At 31.9% G+C, this 20,760-nt stretch overlaps 2 protein-coding genes and 1 long non-coding RNA gene across 15 annotated transcripts in view; 1 reads left to right on the top strand and 2 right to left on the bottom strand.

Moving 5' to 3' along the window:
- LOC122720153 (wiskott-Aldrich syndrome protein family member 3) overlaps positions 1–8,416 on the top strand; it is a 42,058-nt gene extending 33,642 nt beyond the window's left edge. For 3 of the 5 annotated variants that reach the window (XM_043946690.1, XM_043946672.1, XM_043946681.1), the window contains 8 exons: positions 1,101–1,411; positions 1,642–1,795; positions 1,918–2,032; positions 2,373–2,405; positions 3,627–3,931; positions 4,097–4,407; positions 4,515–4,943; positions 5,345–8,416. In XM_043946690.1, the coding sequence (XP_043802625.1) occupies positions 1,138–1,411; positions 1,642–1,795; positions 1,918–2,032; positions 2,373–2,405; positions 3,627–3,931; positions 4,097–4,407; positions 4,515–4,943; positions 5,345–5,526 (1,803 nt within the window). In that variant the 5' untranslated portion in view covers positions 1,101–1,137 and the 3' untranslated portion in view covers positions 5,527–8,416. Of the gene's footprint in view, positions 1–888; positions 981–1,100; positions 1,412–1,641; positions 1,796–1,917; positions 2,033–2,372; positions 2,406–3,626; positions 3,932–4,096; positions 4,408–4,514; positions 4,944–5,344 lie in introns of those variants that run through there. The other 2 variants (XM_043946698.1, XM_043946704.1) reach the window with 2 other exon arrangements.
- Positions 8,417–13,496: 5,080 nt separating this feature from the next.
- Positions 13,497–20,760, bottom strand: part of LOC122720721 — a 78,808-nt gene continuing 71,544 nt past the window's right edge. For 6 of the 9 annotated variants that reach the window (XM_043947634.1, XM_043947626.1, XM_043947660.1 and 3 more), the window contains 2 exons: positions 18,522–18,789; positions 16,954–17,157 (listed from right to left, as the gene is read on the bottom strand). In XM_043947634.1, coding sequence (XP_043803569.1) covers positions 17,100–17,157; positions 18,522–18,789 — 326 coding nt within the window. In that variant the 3' untranslated portion in view covers positions 16,954–17,099. Of the gene's footprint in view, positions 15,945–16,953; positions 17,158–18,521; positions 18,790–20,760 lie in introns of those variants that run through there. The other 3 variants (XM_043947697.1, XM_043947676.1, XM_043947668.1) reach the window with 3 other exon arrangements.
- Positions 19,227–20,353, bottom strand: LOC122720784. Its single transcript, XR_006347814.1, has 3 exons — positions 20,013–20,353; positions 19,671–19,866; positions 19,227–19,473 (listed from the first exon to the last, which is right to left on the bottom strand). It is a non-coding gene; the product is annotated as an uncharacterized LOC122720784 (long non-coding RNA).

Raw genomic sequence — 20,760 nt, 5'->3', positions numbered from 1 at the left:
GTGTGAGATACATTGTAAGTGGCGTGAAATTTTATTTCGCGATAAATTTTATTTATGTTTGTTTTCGTAAGGTAAATTTACATGGAAGATAATGTACTTAGTTAATTAAGTTGATAATTTGCGCGACGAGACATTTTTTATTTGCGTCAATATCATTAAGTATGTTACGAAAATTGGTTCCATTAACTTCGCAATTTAAAAAAAAAATTATCTCTTAATTAATTTCCGAAAAAGTAATACAATTAAACGAAACTCGTAAAATAACTGATTTCGATAGTGAAACGAAATACATCTGAGTGGGCTAACTGGGAATAGGAACGACTTCCTGCAATAACAATTTTATTACTCATTCTATTACTCAACGTGATAAATGTCTAACTCGATCATTTGTAACCGTCCATCTTCGTCTTCCACACGAATCTGCAAAAAGAATAAAAAAAAAAAAAAAAATAGAACAAATTTTTTTCCATTTCGTTCAGCCAATATTTTCACTTTGACAAGGTTAATTTGACACAAAGTTAACTACTCGTTACACTACGAATTTATCATCTCGTGTTCCTAACCTCAATCGAATTTTTCGTCGAATCGTCGTTGTTTCAATTATCTCGTGTTCTCGATTCGATCGAAATTACCGTTTGTGAGATGTGAACACCATCGTTTTACGTATTCGTGCTTCGATTTGCAAAATTGCGAAAGATCAAAGGAGACACGTGTGCCTAGATCACATCGACGAATTGGATCGAATATTCATCCCGTTAACGATGGCCACGCCATCTTTCCACTCGACGTTGCAAATTACTTTCCACTCTCTACCGTTCTCACCGTTCCATCGCGAAACCGTCGCTTTTCGTTCAATCGAAACCTCCTCCTCTATGTCTTTACAAACGTTCGTTCTTCGTTTTGTTCCACGAGTTTATCGATGGATCAATACATTTTTGCCATATTTGCCATATTTAAGGAAGAAAGATAATAATAATAAGGTTGGAATTATTAATTTTATCTGTATAACTGTAACTCACAATATTTGAATATTTAAAATTTCTCGAAGTTGTATTTCTCGAAGTAGCAAAAATCTAAAACGAAATCTACGATTATTCCAGGTAATTAGAGAGCGGTGAACGTTTTGAGAGGAAGAAAATGCCGCTTCCTAAGCGATTGGTGGAGCCGGTGCTCGTCGCACGGGGCACCATCCCTGAGAACTTTCCTCTCCCCTCAGAGTTGGAGGCTGTAACGAATGGCACGTTGGCCAACACGATCAGGCAACTGTCCAGTTTGTCGAGGCACGCCGAGGATCTGTTTGGCGAGCTCGCGAGGGAAGCTCATGGGCTGAGCGACAGAGCCAACTCCTTACAGGCCAGGATAGATCGGCTAGCCGTCAAAGTTACTCAGCTCGACAGCAACGTCGAGGAAGGTTCGTTAATTGGCTGATTAATTATGCGGCTTGGGATTAACCTTTTGACCGAGACGTCCACGACACGTATTCGATCTAACAGTAGAGTATTCGTGGTGTTGGTGAAAATAATTTTTTGAAAATAGCAGATTTGAGAAAAGAAAAATGATTGATTATTACTAGTCGTCGAGTATGTTTCTTTTTCAAGGTGTTATATTGTTATATAGTTTTTCCCCCTCCTTCTTTTTCAGTTTCGTTACAAGATATACACATGAGGAAAGCGTTCAAAAGTTCGGTGGTGTTCGACCAACAAGTCGTTTCCAGGGACACCATGCCAACGGCCATGTTGGAAACTTACCATCAATGCGATACGCCACCACCGCTCGATAAACTTAACGTTTACAGGTATTTTCGAACGTTTTTATCGAACGTTGAAGATTGAATTTTTTTATTTCGAGAATTAAAGAAAAAATAATGATATTAAATCGATTAAATGATGATTAAATGATACATATTATCGATTGTAGGGAAGACGGCAAAGATGGGCTAAAATTTTACACGGATCCGAATTATTTCTTTGATCTCTGGAGTCAGGAGATGCTCAAAGATACCGAAAAGAAGTTACACGATCGAGGGAAAAAGGTAAACGAATATTTCTCCCTTCTAGAATTTTTTTACTCTTTACACGTGCACCTCGATTTTCTTCTTTATTTTTTTTTTTTCTCTCTTTCTCTCTCTTTCTCTCTGTTTTTTCTTCAGAGGATAAGGATGTTCTCGAATCTCGTTATTATTTTTGTAAGCATTTTTTTTTTATTCAAAATATATTCAAACATATTACACGCGATTAGATATAAGACACTTTTCTCTCGAGGTGCGCGAGATAACACGAGATACAATAGTTATTATTTTTTTTTTTCTATAGTTGTATTATGATATAATATACATACGATTCTAACGATTGAAAATGTCCCGTTCGTTATAGACCGAGTCTGAATATGCCGAACCGTTCAGAGAGGCAAGTCGATGGTTTGGATCTTTGTAGTTTTTTTTATTACCCTTACCCAGTTTTTTAATGAATTATTATCGATCGCCAACCACTCACTCATACATAATCAAGCTCACTTCTTTGTGGATTTTCATTAACCGACCTTTTTGCGCTGATAGAAGATTGCGCTGATAGATGCTCGCTTTGAAAGTTTGTAGTTTACATTGCTAGGATTAGCCAATGTCATCAAACACATTCTTCAATGTTCGACCTTGGCAAAGAATTTTTATTACGTAGACCGAATGATACGTTTAACTCTTTACCTTTCTTTTTATATTCTTTTCTTTTTTTTTTTTTTTTTTAACTCTAACAAGAATTTTCCTTCAAGTTTTTATTTCCATAACTGTTACACATACCTTAGAGCCAAATTGTTAACAAGTCACTTATTTGTAAATTTTACAAAAAAGGAAATTAAAGTTGATGCAAATATTTTATTCAATTCATTTTGGCTTTAAGGTATTAATATTTTGTTCTTTTTTTTTTGTACCAATTTATCAATTTAAAACATTCGATCTACGCAGAAAAAGCCCTTGATCGTTACCCCCTATTTTTGTAAGATAAGTTGTTTTCAAAGTCGAATAGTTTGTCTCACTTACCATTTCACTTTATCGATCACTTTGTAATGCCATTCTGTGCCAACCATGCAACTTTTGGATGTACTCAATAGAAGTTTTTCATCATCATTCATCGAGCCATCAATTATATAATATTGATACAAAGTTTCACGATCTCTGATCATTTCCAGGATTGTTTTTTTTTTTTTTTTTTTATTATTTTTTTGATCTATCATATTTCACTGTCGTGGGAAATAAAATTGTAAATATTGTAAAAATTGTCAGAAACAACTTTTCAAATTCATTGTTTTTTTATATGATTTAAAATATTCTCTCTTATTTTTATTGCGAGCCCCATTAATAATCCATTATTATCGGTAAAAGTCATTTTTATTTCCTACAAATTTCCTTCATGTTCAATGGTTGATCCCGTTTTTTTTTTCTTCTAAAAATTACATTTAATAAAGAGAGCAAAATTAAAGTATATTATGTAAGTAAACAATTTTTAAATATCTACAATTATTATAACAGGATCAACCATCGAGTCATATTTGATTGATAAATTTAAGCTTGTCTTGCACTTTTGCTGTTACCTTGTAATAAGGCAGTCGTTTAATAAAGAATTTTTATTATACAGCCGCATAGGCCTCGGAACGAGGGTGGCGGTGGTGGTGGTGGCAGGCATAAGAAGCGTATAAGGCAACCGCATAATACTAGAGAAAGGCAAAGACAATTAGCCGTTGGCCACGGCGAGTATATTATGCCAACGCAAGGTGTCCAATACAGGGCACCGCACAATATTCAAGATGAATCGTTGCTGGATATGGTGATGACTGGATACGGTGCGCCACGGCCACCCAGGCCAAACAGTATTGAGCTTAGACGAAGTTATCCACCGGAGGAGCAACATCTCTATAGCCCTCCATCTTCTGATCATTATAGGTAATTTTCTATAACGTTACAATTTTGTATTTGTATCAACAAACTTGTTAACACATATTGTATAATTAGAAAAATAAACATATATATTATAAAATTATAAAAATAAACATATATATATATATATATATATTAATATATAATAATATTTTTTTTTTTTGGAAACAGGGTAGCAAATTTTGTGGCTCAGGGTTATGAAGAGAATTTGTATGGATCGCATTATGGCACGGGGCAAGGACAGGCAGGTAGTGAAACGTATCAGAGTCCTGGTGGTCAAAGTACTCCAAGCAGAGGTGGTCGATCACGACCGTCGCAACCACCTCCAGCCCCTCCGAGTAACACTTCTAGCAATTCTACGCCCACTGTAGCCTCTGCCAACAACACCCCAACGCGGGGAAGATCAATGAGTACTGGTAGAGACACTCTTCCACCACCACCTCCTCCTCCTGGTGAAACTATGTCTCCTCCTCCTATGAATGGTAATTTTATGATTACGTTAATATTTATTCTTGCAACTTGTGAAATCTAACCTCTATCCGCAATATATATATATATATGTAATTAATTGTATTACCGATTATTTCAGGTTCAATACCGTCGCATCTACTGAATAGAAATGGAAGTCGTTCGAACAGTCCATTACCCAGTCATCACTCCACACCTACCCCACCAAATCATTCAACGCAAATAGGAACAGATGAAACTGATCCTGCCCCGCAAGACTTGCCACCCCCACCTCCCACTCCCGATCCTACACCTCCTAGGCCTATTTCTCCGCCGTGTAATATTCCACCCCCACCTCCACCACCTCCACCACCGCCTGTTGCTAATGGACCCTCGCCTCCGGTGCCATTGACCAATGGCGATATTGCTAAAATGATAGCAACTAATCCACCCAAGTTGAAACCTTTGAAACCCTTGAAAAATATCGTGGACGGACAATTGAGGAAGCCCGTTAACCCAAACATCCCTCTTGTCGATCCGCGAAACGATCTACTTAAAGCAATTAGAGATGGTAATTATCTTATTATTTGATTTATTGAAATTAATCCTTTACTGCTTATTTGATACAATAGATTGAGAATAGATACAGTCTATTTTAAATAATGTATTTAAACATTTTTTGATTTAATTTAAATTGAAAAGATCATGTTTTTGATCAAAATGTCAAATATTATATTTAACTTGTAAATTTAATTTATATACATTTAGTAATTTTTAATATGAAGTGAAAAATATTTTGTAAATTTGTTTAATTTAAATTATATACAATATATATTATAATAATATATATACAATATATATAAAATAATATATATACAATATATATTATATTACAATAATTTAAATTATATACGAATTGAGTTAAATTTCTCTTCAAAATTTTAGAATTAAAGATCTATTTATTTTTTTCAGGGATAAAATTACGTAAAGTAGAGAAAATCGAGCAAAAGGAAGTGGAACGCGTGAACGCGTTGAACGACGTTGCATCCATATTGGCGCGACGAGTTGCTGTAGAATTTAGCGACAGTGATTCAGCATCGGAAAGCGAATGTGACAGTGAAGGATGGGGCGAGCAGGAAACGAATCTCGCGTGACCCAACTCTCTTCCATCTACTGCCACTGCCTCCTAGAGAAATGGCTGACGATTCTTTCGTTTCGTTCATTTTCAACGAAAGTTCGATTTCTGTTGTTGCTCGTCGCATAAGCCGCATACTTTGTTCGCGTATAAAAAAGGAATAGAAATAATTTGATTTGAAGTTGGCGTGCATCGAAGAGACATCAGATTCGAAAGTAGAAACGAAACGAACGAATTTCGTTTCTCGATTGTTTATGTTGAGTTTTGTTAATATAGAGAGCATATAAGCGCGAATTATTTTAAATAGTATCATTAAAAGTATAAGTGTAGTATTATAAGAATAATTATTTTTATTATGCACCATTTTATTACCTTTAACAGGGTTATTTTTTTTTTTTTGTTATCAAAGAATATTTAATAACTCTTTTTTTTTTTTGTATAAAGTAAATAAAAAGGTTAATTTGTTTTCATGTTAATTACAAGGCTCAATTTTATAACATATATTTATCTGAAGAGTATGATATTCTAAATATTTAGCTTTTCTTAGACGATTCTAGGAATCGTCAGCCAGAGATCTTTTATTTATTGAGAGAGTTTATGAAGTGAATGTAACGGAAGTCTAAGTTCATGTAAATTTAGAATATTTTTGAGGAGCTATATATTACATTATTTTTTTTTTTTTTTTTCTTTATTGACAAACGCTTCCAGTTTGTTTCATTGTTACAAATAAAAGTATAAAAGTTTACGAAATATATATAATTGCATGTTTTTTTTCGATTTTCCGATTTCTAAGCAGAATTCAACGAACGTAAGACAGATTATCTAGAGTAATAAAAAAAGACACGTGAATAAAAAAAAGTACGCACATGAAATCAGGCGTCGATTTCCTATCATTGCTCGATGTCGAACACAGAGTGATTTCTTTTCGACACATTCCATGATAATATTAATATCACGTAACAAGAATAAATTTGATTGTTTATTTCATATTCGATCGTCTATTGTTGATGACGATATTTATATATATAAACCTTTAGTTAAAAAAATCGACTGCTCCATATATGTTATAATATATTGTATGTGACAGTGCATATTGTACGTGAACTAAACCAAACTCAGAGTTAATATTTTTGTTTCTTCTTTTCGTGTATAACTCTGTACAATACCTGTATCTTAAATGTTTTTGTATGCTTGTCAACTAGATAGGTATATATATGTGTGCTCTATTACAACGAGAGTAATAAACAAGAGTTTTCCAATTTTTTCTACGTTTTCAAGTGATCTTCCATATCGCAATCATAATAAGGAGCGATATCGTGGGAAATGGAATATTCTTTTTATCAGAGAAGTGTCGAAAACCAAAATACTCCATTTACTTATAAGATGTAAGGACAATGTAATTACCGAATGAGTGAGAGGATTCATATTTTTTAGCATTTAGCGGGAGAATATACTATACTAATAAGGGAATATACTACTGTTGAGAATTACAATGAGAATTACAGTTGCCAATTTTAAGCATAAAAGAAAAAAAATGATTGTGATTTATTTTGCATCGATGTTGGTAAAATACGATGATTATTGATAAGATATGATATATATGTATACATAAACATTCTATATATATATATATACATATATACTTACTGATCGTTAAGATTATTGTATAATCTTATGCGCTCGAACGATGACAAATGTTCAGGAAATTTGTTTTTAACCCACTCGTTTCCGAACTCGTTACCTAAATATTTAATGAAGCAAGAGGAATCTTAGTTGCGTAAGAAAGAAAATGAAGTTAGGAAGAGCCTCTTGTTGGTTGGTTAGTTGGTTGAATTAGCAGTTTTTTTCTTTTATTAAATACAAAAGATGTTCGATTGATTCGAACCGCGCGAAAAGTAATTTATATTTAATAATAATTTTCGCTGACTATTAGGAAGCAGCGTTTTCTTGTATAAAATTTGTGAGGTTAAGGAACTAGCAAAACTGGGTCGCTCCATAATGTAGCATACAATTCACCGGCAACGACAAGTGTAAATTCACATTATTTTAAAATATAGTCAAAAAAACGCTACTATATAATAATAATAATAATAATAATAATAATAATAATAATAATAATAATATTAATATTAATATTAATAATAATAATAATAATTATGACATGAAAAGTTGATCAATCTCGTCTGTACTATGTTTATACATATTATATATATATATATATACATATACATACAAAGATAATATAATTCGCAGTATAAATTCGTTAGATATAAGATTAATTAGCCGTACGTATATAAGTACTTTTAGCTACTTTGCCAACTACAACACAGTATTTATGGAAAAATTTTTTTTGTAATACGACGAAACGAGGAGAACAAATGTTTCGTTTGTAAGCTTAAATATCGTGCAACTTTGTATGAATGTATATTATCGTCGAACGTGCTTTCCGCGATGATTGCGTACTAAACTATTTACGAAGCTGTTGTACCTAAATAAGACGGTTATTCCAAAGCTTAATTAAGAGAACTATTCTTATCTTTACTGGACGACAAAAGAAGATATCGAAATCGTACTACTTTTTCTTTTTATTTCTACTTACAAATGCTCGCTCATTTTTTTGAAATTTTCTGCAGGTGCAAAATAAATATAAGTCTTTTCCTCTATGATACTTGATAATCGATTAAATGATAGGTAACAAATTTTCAATAACAATAAATAAGAACGATAGTTTGCGTGCTCTAAATCCATTGCAATAAAAATTTCATTCGTCGTGTACGAAAAATCAATATGACGGAGTCTCAATCATAATACCCCTATAATGGTTACAAATGTACGACGGTATTATTAATAATAATAAATTTGTAGCAAATCTGTACAGAGCCAAATAAATCAAAAACTTTCATAAATCATCGAAGAATTATCTATTATATTGTTTATTTTATTATCTATATCAAAAACGGGAACAGATACTAGAGAATTTTTCAAATTACTAGATTTTCAGATAAAATTATATTTTATTTCAATTTATTTTTAATTTTTAATTTTAAAATATATATTTTTAGAATACGATTTCCAATTTTCTCATTCAAATTTTATTCGTAATATTTTTTAATACTATGAAAAATAAATGATATTTTTTAAATATAAAGTTTGAGTTACTCGATCTCTTCAAACTAACATATTTTCAAGAATTATATTTGTTATTTTTTTATCATTTTACGTAATTCTATTATAAAAAGATATATAACATATATGTTATATAAAAATAAAGAAGTATATTTAAAATATAGAGAGATAAATTTATAGACAAAATATATATAAAACTATATTATAGATTCTTTGCACATACATATATGGAATTAATCATCGCCATCTCTTGAGTTATCACATTTCTTTAAAGATATATCTTTTTATCATAAAAATAATCGAAAGATGGGATTAATCTGTAATTCTTATTCTGTTTTATCCTATCTTTGAAGAGATATTTTTGACATTTGAGTGATAGCGCTGACGATCAATTCTTATCTTATCTCTATTACCTTTCTTTTACTATTTTCTGTTCTTTTTTATAACTTTCATTTGCAGCACTCTGGAGATGGCGTTGATTTCAATATTTTTATCCTATCTCTATCCTTCTCTCATTATTTTTTGTCCTCTATATTTGCGCGCGTAATAAGCCAAATATAGAATGTCAATTCAACACACATTTTATCACTTTTTTTGTAAAACTAAGTGTTTCTTAATCTTTGTGCAAACTCTTAGAGATATTATATTTTCTCTTTATAATATCTCTTTATAATATATAAAATACTTTCATAAACGTTCACAAGATATGTATAAAATATTTATTCTGTTTCCTATTATATTTGTCAATTATAATTTTATATTGAAATTTAGTTTTCAACTATTACTAATTTTGTAGTTTTTTTTTATGAATCAAAAAATGTATTAAATATTAAATTGATTCTTTAATTTATTCTTGTAATTTATTGTAATTTAACCAATTAGTTAATACAATGAAAGGAAATTTTTGACAAGTAACGAAATAAATTTTAAATTAAATCTTTATTTTTTATACAACACCAGTTATAATATAATTAAAAATCGAATTTATTGATTAATTATGACATAAGAAATTTAGTGCCAAAAACAAGTGGTAATAAAAATTTGCATAAAAAATTTAATCTAGAAATTATAATATATAATTTGCAATTAATAAAACCAGTAAAGTATTTTAGTAATAACTTAAGTAATAATACGTTGTGGATAAATACAATAAATATCTAATATCTACATTGTTAAATATATTTTAATCATAGATCGGGTATATTCAAAAGTTTCCACCATACGAATAAGTAATTTTTATTGATCCTCTATATTTCAAAGTATTTTCTTTTTATCAGTTATATAAATGTAACAGTCATTATCACAAAATCTCGTGAAACATAGTGACAGACAGGTATAATAAAATTAATATTTTATTTGAAAAATTGAGACATACATACAGATAACGCGAAAACAATGATAGCACATTGGTAGCACCGATAAATAGACAAACGTTGAAACGATAACATTAAATTCAGCAAAATACTACACACGAGCTAATTGCTCGTTCGATCAAGTAGTCTGCTGTTAACGGCAAGAAAAATGTATAGGAAATCTGTTAAAAAGAAATCTCATCAACTTTCTCCACATTATTATATATTTAGCTGCAACAGCTTTTTGATAAATAGTTTGAAGCACTTTTTCTCGCATTCGTTATATTTTATTTTTTTCTTTTTTCTTTCTTACTCTTTTTCTTTATGAAAGGCAAAGAATCAGATGAACAAGAACATTGCCCCTGTCAATCGTTACGACATATATTTAGGTTGGAAAGATTATATATAAATATGAATATCGATCTGTGATTCAAATTTTTTTAGATTTTTCATAAAAAGACAAGAACAATTTAATTGTTGATCATAATCATTCGATCATTATCTTTTTTTTCTTTTTTATCATTTAAACCAAACCATCTCTTTATTACATTATATTAGAAAATTGTCACGTACAGAACGCGATGAGTAAATTATTTTTTTACAATACATGATAAATAATGAATTTTTAAATATAGTACGTATACAGTTAAAATAATCGCATTCGCAACATGTCGTAATATAGACAGGTAAAAGGAACTATCGAAAATTTAGCGGACTAACTTTCATGACACTACTAATACGCTTTTTTAAATTTTTAGCCATCACATTGTACTTTAAATCGATTAATTTATCAATTGTTTCAATTATAATTGTACATATATTACGATCTCTTGACACTAACCAAAACATATAAGATTATTTAGTATGAATTATTCATGTACAGTCTTATTTGGTTAATATCAGTGAACTTTAATTTTAAAATAACTTAGCATAATGAAAAGAATACCAAAAAAGTATTCAGGGCAGTATTACTTTTATGTTTATAATCTTATATAAACATATAAGCTTTAACATTTTTGATTTTGCAAATTAAAAAATAAAAATTCCTCTTTTTATTATCATAAAATTTTGAATATAAAATAAAATCACAACCAAAATTTATTTTTATATAAAAATATTTTAAGAAATTTATATCATTCAAGTTGTTGTTATTTAAAAAAAATATTCTTTTTAAATTCTTCAAATTTAATTTTCTTTTACATTGAAATATATAAAGTAAAAATTGACATTTCAATATTGAGATACATTATAAATTATAAATCAGGAAGTGTAATACCTCAGTCATTATTCTCTTCATTCTTCAAAAAAATTATTGAGTTAATTTCATTTTAATTTCTATTTATTCCATCAAAAAACATTTTAACATACAATAGCGAATTTTCTCTTCCTATCTTTCTTTTTAAACCTGATAATTATATAACATTAAAAAAACATTACTCATTTTTATTGCTATCTTTCAAACTATATTAGATATATAAATATATATGTATATATTATAGTTCCTAATTTAGTAATTCCATAAATATACATATTAAATTTATTACATGTACAGAATGAGCATATGTTTCTATGAATAATTATTATTGCAGAATTATACTTTATACAAGTATCTGAGAAAGCATTATATCTTATAAAAATGTGAATAAATACTTCAATTTTATATATTTGTTGAAAATTTTTACTTGTAATTATTATTATTAATGAGGTTTGTCTTTTGATTTGATTTAAATATTGTATGATTATATATTAAAATGAATAACTAGTTTTATTTTATATAAATATATAGCATCTACATTATTTTAATTAGAATGATGCAAGTTAATAATGTAATAAATATCTATTTATGATATTTTATCAAAAGTAGAATACCTAGTTGTCTCTTCTGATATTAGAAATATTTGAAAATATATGAGACAAGAGTCGAATAATTTTAATATATCTGAAATGTAACTTTGTTTAAATATTATTTATTTTCACACAATCAAAATTATTAATATTTTCAATCAAATTGAATGACGTCATTTTTTTTATAAAGTTAAATACTTATAAAATATTTTGCAATTGTTGTATGCTTACTTATACAATTGATTATTAAATTAGTTACAATATCATAATAGTTAAATTATATCAATTAACAATATTATCCAAATAATGGTATCTACTTATTAATGAAATTAAATTGTTAATTTTATCATAAGTAAAATATAACTGTATATACTAACTGTAATATACAAAATGACTGAAAAAAAGATTAATATTATCGATTATTTTAAAGAGAAAAATAGTTTTGAAAAAATTTACATTGCTATATGAAACTCTTTAACTTCAGTTTTTTACAAAAATAATATTATCTTATTAAAGAGATAATTAGGTATTTCACTTCTGATCAAATATTATAATATTTAACATTCATATAAATATTCTATTCCAACTTGATTGAAATATATTTCTTGAAATATTTATGAATTACATATATATATCTAAAGAATGAAATGCATTCTTGTTTTTAACATAGATAAATATAAATATAATAAATGTAACTTTACATTATACAAAATGACATTTTTAATTAAGATATGATATAATTACAAAAATATTATTTATGAAACTTTATCAAATATCTTTAAAAATGTTTTATGCAAAGATATTACAAAAAATTCTATTATTGGCACTAGAAATTATTTTTAAGATTTTTTTCTTGTTTGAAATTATGGCGAGCAAAATAGATTTTCCTGTTGATTTAGTTATTCATATGTTCATTGTATCTCATCAATAGAACAATTTACAATTTATCTTTTATATAAATTGATAATTTTATTGATGGAATTTAAATTTTATTCTTAATCAAAACATGTCTGAATTTTTATTTTATCACTGTCATTATTATTATTATTTCCCCTGATTATTAACTTTTTTAAATTTATTGAGTTTATTTGCAAAATAAATCTCATTGATATAAAAAAATTGAAGAAATTTGATAAAAATAAAATTGAACATTTAATGAATAATTGAAAATTATAATAAAGACAAAACATATTTTTTTTTTTACTTTTCTAATGTACATTAATTATTTTAAATAAACATATACATCTAAAATTTTCATAAAAATTAATTTTCATTTTCATTTCATTATTTCATTTATCAATTTGATTGAAAGAAAGAAAATAAAAAATATTATTAAACCAAGAATTTTTTTGTCACCAAGTTAGTCCACTAGATCAAGATTCTTAGAATACTTCTTTTCTGCAAAAGTTCGTTTCTATTGCCATCGCGGTCCGCACAAGTTATTTTCTTAATTTCAGGGATTATTATGGTCTACGCTTTTGGCACAAAGATCGTGTCTGTGGAAACGATATAATAATTAGATTTGAGCTCGAGACGATTACTCGGTAGAAATTCTACTTTCAGGGACACCAGTCGCTAGACAGGTTTTACAGACTTTAAAACTTTGGATTTTAGGAAAGATTTTCATGAGGAGTTGTTTAATTGTGGAAAATCTTCACAATCTATATTTCTTTTTTTTTTTTTTTTTTTTGTTATCGACACGTTCAGGCTGACTCGAGATGACACGTTCGAAAAAATTCCATTTCGAAATATGATCGAGACAGTCTGAGGGCATCGCAGAAATTTAATCTTTATATATAATATATACGATAAAATTCAAAAAATACAACCATAACTACGTTAAATCGAACGAAAGGGAGGACAACAAGATATTTCTCCATATTATTTCAAAAACGACGTGTCGAACGTGGAGCGTTTGAACAAGTTCTTCTTTTATTTAATCAAATCAGCAATTACTTGATATAAATTTTAGAAGAAAAAAAAAATCAAAAGATTGCAGACATATAATAAACTGCAAATACAATTTAAATTTTCCATACACTTTTTTGTAGAATCTTGACGAAGAAAAAAAATTTTGAATTTTCTAAAATGACTCAATAATTTGATACCGATAAGATAGGAACCGTCTATGAAAGTTTGCTCATTGATTCGTTCGACGATCGATATTAAGTTAATAAACATTTGAAAGAGTAACAACCGAATCGAGGAGATTTTTTTATATTTCTTTTTTAATCTATCTTTTAAGCAATTAGAGAGAGAGAGAGAGAGAGAGAGATACCTAAAAATTCACGAACAAGAATCGTGAACATAAAAATCGATACAGTTACGTTAGATTAGGAAAAACACGGTCGTTAAATGTCCATAAAAATTAATGCTTGTCGATCGACGATAATTCATTCCGAACATTGTACTTAAATCACGATGTTCACTTGAAACGTCGAAACGACACGCAAACTAACATTTCCAACGATTCTAACGCGTACCTGACAAATTTTTATCATAAACTATAAATACACAATTAGATCTATATCGAGAACCGAATCAAGGCGATTAGTGTTTGGCAACGTACAGTCTAATTTGTCTATAGTATTTTGTTCGTTGCTCCACACACGAGCTGTCGAATTGGGACATGATCAACCACCTCGACAATCATTTCCTTCTGAAAGACCACCCTAACCGGTCTCTTCTCTTTCCTTACATCATTTACTTCCCTATCAAATTCTAAAAAGCTTCCTTCAGCTGTTTCGCTCACAGTTTCGCAACCTTCCTTTCTTCCTTTCTCATCCAGGAAAAAAACAGCAATCTCATCATTTTGCGCCTATCATAGCCTGCAGATTAGATTATTCTTTACTAATTCAGTAAAAAAAACCGAGTTTAAGCGATTAAAGACTTTAAGAGCCTCTACTTCATTCCTCCTCCACGCTGATGTCAACGGTCCTAACCCTAGACGAATCCGTGGGAAGCAGCTGAAGCCGCTCAGGCTCTACGCCGAGCATGATGATGCACATGAAACTCTTGCCGGACGCCTGGTCTCTCGGATAGATGGTGACCGGGGCGAATTTGTCCACGGTGCCGTCCACGTAGGCGCGGAGCTTCCTGTAAACTTGGGGGAAATGCCTCCTAAGCGAGACGCCCCTCAATTTCAATTGCCTCTGGATGTTGCTGAAGCTGATCTCCCTGATCCGTTTCGGCGTGTTCTGCCCGTTGTTACCCGGAAGCGAGGTGAGCACCAACATTTCCGGCGACTCCATCTCCCTGGTGATGTTGCACGTGGGGGACGTGGACTGTTGCCTACCCTGCGGCGAGGCGGACGACGAGGACGTGTGGTGCCGGTTGGCCGTGTCCAGGTGTATCTTGGCGCATCTGGACACCAACTGCCGTTCCCACTTCACGGCCCCGCTCGTGGGCACCTCGCTCACCACGCAAACGGCCACGTACAGCACGAGCCTCGTGTCAGGGTTGTACGATTTGCAAAGTCTGATCACCTCGGCGTACAACTCCGCCCCCATCTCTCTCGCCAACAGATCGGACCAACGGACGTACGTGGGCTCGCCCAGGTCCACGAAACCGTTCGCAACGAATTTCTCAGCCGCCTCGGGGCTCGAGAAGAAACACTTGACGGCGCCGCGGCCGTGGAACGCGTGGCCACGTTTCGCCAACGCAGAGATGTGCTTAAGAGTGACGGGATCCTCCTTCGCCGAGGACAACACCTGCTTGCACAGGCTCCCGGCACGGGAGTGCAAACAGGTCCTCCTGTGGCGTTGCCAGTGCGCCCTTCTGCACTCTCTCGAACAGTAGAGGCAGGTGCAGTTGTGACAACTTTTGTACGTCTTCTTAGCCTCGGCCAGTGTTGCCGTATTGCCGCACTTGTTGTTCCGGCAACGAATCACCTTCTCTCCTGCGTTGCAGCCGACCAATCCGTTCGCCTCTTGATTGTTGTCGAACGACACTCTTCGATGCGTGAACGGGGGCCCGCCTCCTCTCGATTGCGCACTCGCTGCTTTCAACGGCGTGCTGTCGCTGCCTTCGCTTTTCCGCCGCACAACCTCGTCCATGTAATACGAGGCACGCTCCTCCGAAGTTCCTTGCGCGTCCACCACGCTCTTAGCGGACTCTGCGACATTTCACCAATCGTTTGGATATCGTCAGAAAATTAAGAACAGGGAGGGTGGGGGGGAGTCGAATTTTGTGCTTGGACAAAAAGATCGTATCGGGTTTCTCGTTTGGGAGGAACTATATAAGTGTGAGCCAATTAATTTTTCTTTTAAATATTTTAAAAATATCCGTTAGATTTGTTCCCATTGCTTCCGCAGTAAGGAAGAATATATCAGGATGGTTTGAAAAGTAGTAATTACGGAATTGCTAATTTTATTAAATTAATCTACGTTTTTTAAAAAAGGGAAAATTAATTTTCATTTCCCTCGCGATAAGAAAAAGAACATTTTTAATTATCATATAATTTTAGAATTAATTAAAAGGAAAAGGAAAATTAAAATCTTGTTACATCTCTCTCAAAAGGAAAAATTGAAAATTTTTCTAGATTATCGTTCTTTGCGAATTCTTTGCACGCTTTTTTTAATTAATTACAAATATATTCCACGTTATTTTTTTATCAAGAATTATTTCTCTCATACTTTCGTCCACAAACGATAACGGTACGATCGAATAATATATTCGAAGCAGAATGAGAACGTGAATACTGTAAGCGATGTCATGTGTATATGAAATGAACATGGTTACCATAACCTCTTTCTTCTATATAACTGTAGGTGTTAGAATCGTTAGAGTGAAGACAAGTGTCAAGGATTTGACAATTCGATCAGGCGTTCGTGTCGTAAATTTGCATGGTTGCAAGTCAATTCATGTTATATGCTTGTTTGTTTATAAAAAAAAAAAGAAAATAATTAATTATCCACCCGAGTGCCTTGACAATAAGAAAAATAAAAAAGCTCTCTCGTAAATGCAATGAACGAAAAAGGAAAAAAAAAAAAAAGAAAGGTTAGAATTTAAAAACATTAACATAATTGAAAAAAGAATAAAAACAAAAGAAGTAAAAGAAAAGATGTGTAAAGGAAAGCAAATCGAAAGCAAAAAATCTTGAAAAAGATCTCTCTTACGAATTTCATATATATTTTAAAGACTCGCGTCTTCTGCATTTTTGGTGGTTGTCGTCATAAATGTAATTAGCTCTCCGGGTCCCACATTGGCTAGTTTTCAGCACCGATAAATTCGTCTCAGATCGATAAGCCTCGCATCGAGACGTCTGAATTCAGGGGAGGCGAGATATTACAATTCCGCCTCCCTGAGCTTTAGACGCCATTTTTTCTCTGCAAAGGTGTAAAACAACATAAGTGCAACGGAAAATAAAAATGAACGGGAGAAAGATGTCGCGTTTCGCATTTTCCTCGTTGCCCGACGACTTGCTTCTCTTTCTTGTTCGTCTACTCTTTCTTTTTTTTTTTTTGTTTCAGTTTTTCTCCCTTCGTCGTCGATCGTAGTTGACGATAAGACCAAGGTATGGTATCTCGAGGTAAAGAAAAAGAAAGAGAACGATGCAACGGGAAATAATATCGATCAATTATGATTAATTATCCTGGTACATCGTATCTCGTTTCAAAGTGGCGTTTCAAAGCATTATTCTTATTAAGAATAATTATATATATTTTTTTTTTCTTATCCACGATATCGATATATTTCATTGATTATTAAAATCATAAAAATATTGCGTCAAAACATACGAATAAATTTTAAATATTTATTTAAAGATAATTGAACTATGATGAAAAGAAAAATTTTGTTTAATCGAAATAAATTTTATCCGTTGTGGATTAATAAAAAATATGCATGAAACGCCAATATTACATTTCTAATGAGAGAAAAATGAAAGATTATGGAATAATATATATATATATATATATATATATGTATATATTATTGTGATACACATATATATATATATACAAAGAGAGAAAAAGAGAGAGATAGGGTGATGTGTGTGAGGAGTGATGGCGACGAGGCGAAGAGAAACGCAAGCGGAGCGCATAAATTGAGGACGACATACGCACAGTGTAGTTTTACAATTCAACCGTTAACATGTTAAATTTCATATTTTTTAATTAACACGACGAGATAAAACTGAAAGACAACAGAACAAAATTTTATTTCAGAATTTCTTCTTTCTTTTTATTTATTTTTCTCGAAAAAAAAAAACTTCATAAATGAGAAATATATTAATCATTTAAAATAATCTCTTACGAAAAAAATCTTGCAAGGAACTTTTAAAAGAAAAATCATTTAATCCATGAATTATTAATTTCCCTCGCGATATAAATATTCCATGCACAATTAAATCCCGAATAATGCATTGACAATTTAGCTTTCAAGAAAATTAATATCAAACTAAAATCCCCAATGGAAATAAACCGTGAAAATGAAATGTGACTTCCTCTTTGCTGCGAAGGAAAGAAAAAGAAAAAGAAAAAAAAAAAAAAAAAAAAGAAAACATGAAATTTCACGTTAACGATTACTCTGAAACCATACCGCGCTTGTATACAACATGGATACGCACACGTAAGTATACATACATATACATATACATATATTCATATAAGAAAAAAAATGTTAGGTTAAAATTTCTTTGAGCCTCTCTCGAGTCCTCTCTCGAGAGAGGAGCTTCAGAACGAAAACTTACATAGTCCTCCTACCTTGGAGGTCTTGGCGTAGGTCGCTGCAGCTCTTCCCGGCTTTCGCATTAGCCTGGCCGACGTTAGTTCGATGGCGTATGGTGGTGGATGTACCGGTTACGACGGGACCTGGCCCAGGACTCGGGGTACGCGACGCGGATGGCAGGCCAAGGAGGGAGTCAAGGACGTCCTCCAGGGTCGTGGAACCCGGGCTCGGTTTGTTCCGCAGAAGAGCTGCCGTCGCCATCGCCTCGTCCGTATCGCTCTGGCCCGATCCTAATCGGTTTCATGCATGGGGTCAAGAAAGAGTCTGAGACGTCCGCGTCATCCTCTTGGCCTCGATATATTGTCCGTCCGTCTTGTCGTATTACAAGTTTAATCTCTTTTATCGTTTTAACATTTGTCCAGTCAAGATTAGGTTAGGTCTGGTCGTCGTCGAATTGTAATTTTAATCGAATTGTAATCGAATTGTAATCGAATTTAATCGAATTGTAATCGAATTTAATCGAATTGTAATAATTATCACGTCACGTTTCATACTTTTCGTATTTATTTCGTTGTTTGGTGTAATGCCATAGAGGTGCTTCAAGTGGCTATCGATGATGACAAGAGTTAATATAGTTGGATAAATTGGATATTTAGTGAACTTACATGGAAACGTTGCATAGGACTTAACGTTTGGACATTTTAAAATGTTTAGTGTAACATATTTGAATGGTAATAATTATTAATTTCTTTGAGAAGCAACGCTGTAATATAATATTTTTTTGTAGGTTAGGAGAAATATATAAACGCAATATGTGCATTATAATTGTTCAACGAACCGTATCTTGATTGTAGAAGTCCATGGATCCGTAAATTAAGCAGTTCGAAGATAGAAAATTCGATTCTGGATTTTTATTTGTATTTACATAAGAAATCACTTCCTGTCCGCTTGTATCATCTTCTCTGTTGCATCATCTGTGATATAGATACGTCACAAATTTCTCAATATTTGTTTATTCTTTAATTTCATTCAAGAATATGATAAACTTTTTGTTTGAGTGATAGTAAATCATTTACATTTTCTAATAAAATTATTTTATATAAGTGTATCATGACGAGAAAAAAATTGTAGAAGGACGAGTAAATATTTGTAAGCAATAGTATTATATTACCTGAAAATTTTTTATCACATTACAATGAGCATCGTGAAGATCATCGATCGCCACTTGAAGCGTTTTTTTGCCAAAAGCATGTACGCGAAAGATCGAAGAACCTCTTAACCAACCATCAAAGTTCTAGGGTGCTCGTCACGCGTTTCTCATTAGGATATTTGTGAAAGATTCTTTCACGCGTCATTTTCTCCTCTTCCTGGTATAATTACAAAGAAATCGCTGCTATGTTTCATTCCTCGTACGTATCAAATCTCGATTTGACGAATATTGTTGGTTTTTAACCAACACGTGCAAATCTATAACAATTTCGACAGCAATCGTATATTACGTGAATGTTCTTACCTCGATCGAATAGAAGAAAAGCCACAGCACAAATGTTCTTAAAACATTAATTTGAAGTGTTTTTCTCGTAACGAGCACCCATTTCTCTCGTCTCAGTGAAAGTTTCGAATAGACGTGTTAAATTGGTGCTTGGATTCGAGAGCACACATTTTTCTCGACGTAAAAATCGACGAAAGAAAAATAAGAATCGATCGAACGAAACGTTCGATGAGACGTTCCTCTATTAGTTTCGTAATAACCTGCAAGATGGCGGTACCTCCCGAACTTCCTCGTATATACACTTGGTTTCGTTTTTTTAATCGGTTGTTCGTAGAGCTGCCGTTGGTAAAGTCTGGCCAATATAAGAATAAGAGAAACTAAGAAAAGGGGAGAAATAATGGGTGTCCTATTTGCATTGTACGATCAANTGGTAAAGTCTGGTCAATGTAAGAATGAGAGAAACTAAAAAAAGGGGACGGGAGAAATAATGGGTGTCCTATTTGCATTGTACGATCAAAAATAAAGCAGAGATCTTATCAAAATAATACAATAAAATACCCATTATTTCTTTCACTTCCATTTCCAAGTTTCTACTACTGCTTTCTCCCACTCGTTCATTGGTCAGACTTTTTCCCGACAACTCTAATTGTGTGCGAGAAGGAACAGAATACGATTAATTGACAACGAAAAAAAAAAAAAAAAAGAGAGAGAAGAAATGAAAGAAAAGAGGCTCGAAAGGAAAGAAAGAGAAGAGAAGGGAAGGAGAGGT

Source organism: Apis laboriosa, unplaced genomic scaffold (genome assembly GCF_014066325.1).
Source record: "Apis laboriosa isolate Shangri-la unplaced genomic scaffold, ASM1406632v1 scaffold105_cov147, whole genome shotgun sequence".
Lineage (NCBI taxonomy): Eukaryota > Metazoa > Arthropoda > Insecta > Hymenoptera > Apidae > Apis > Apis laboriosa.
Note: the sequence above shows the minus strand (reverse complement) of the source record. Positions and strands in the feature narration are given on the sequence as shown.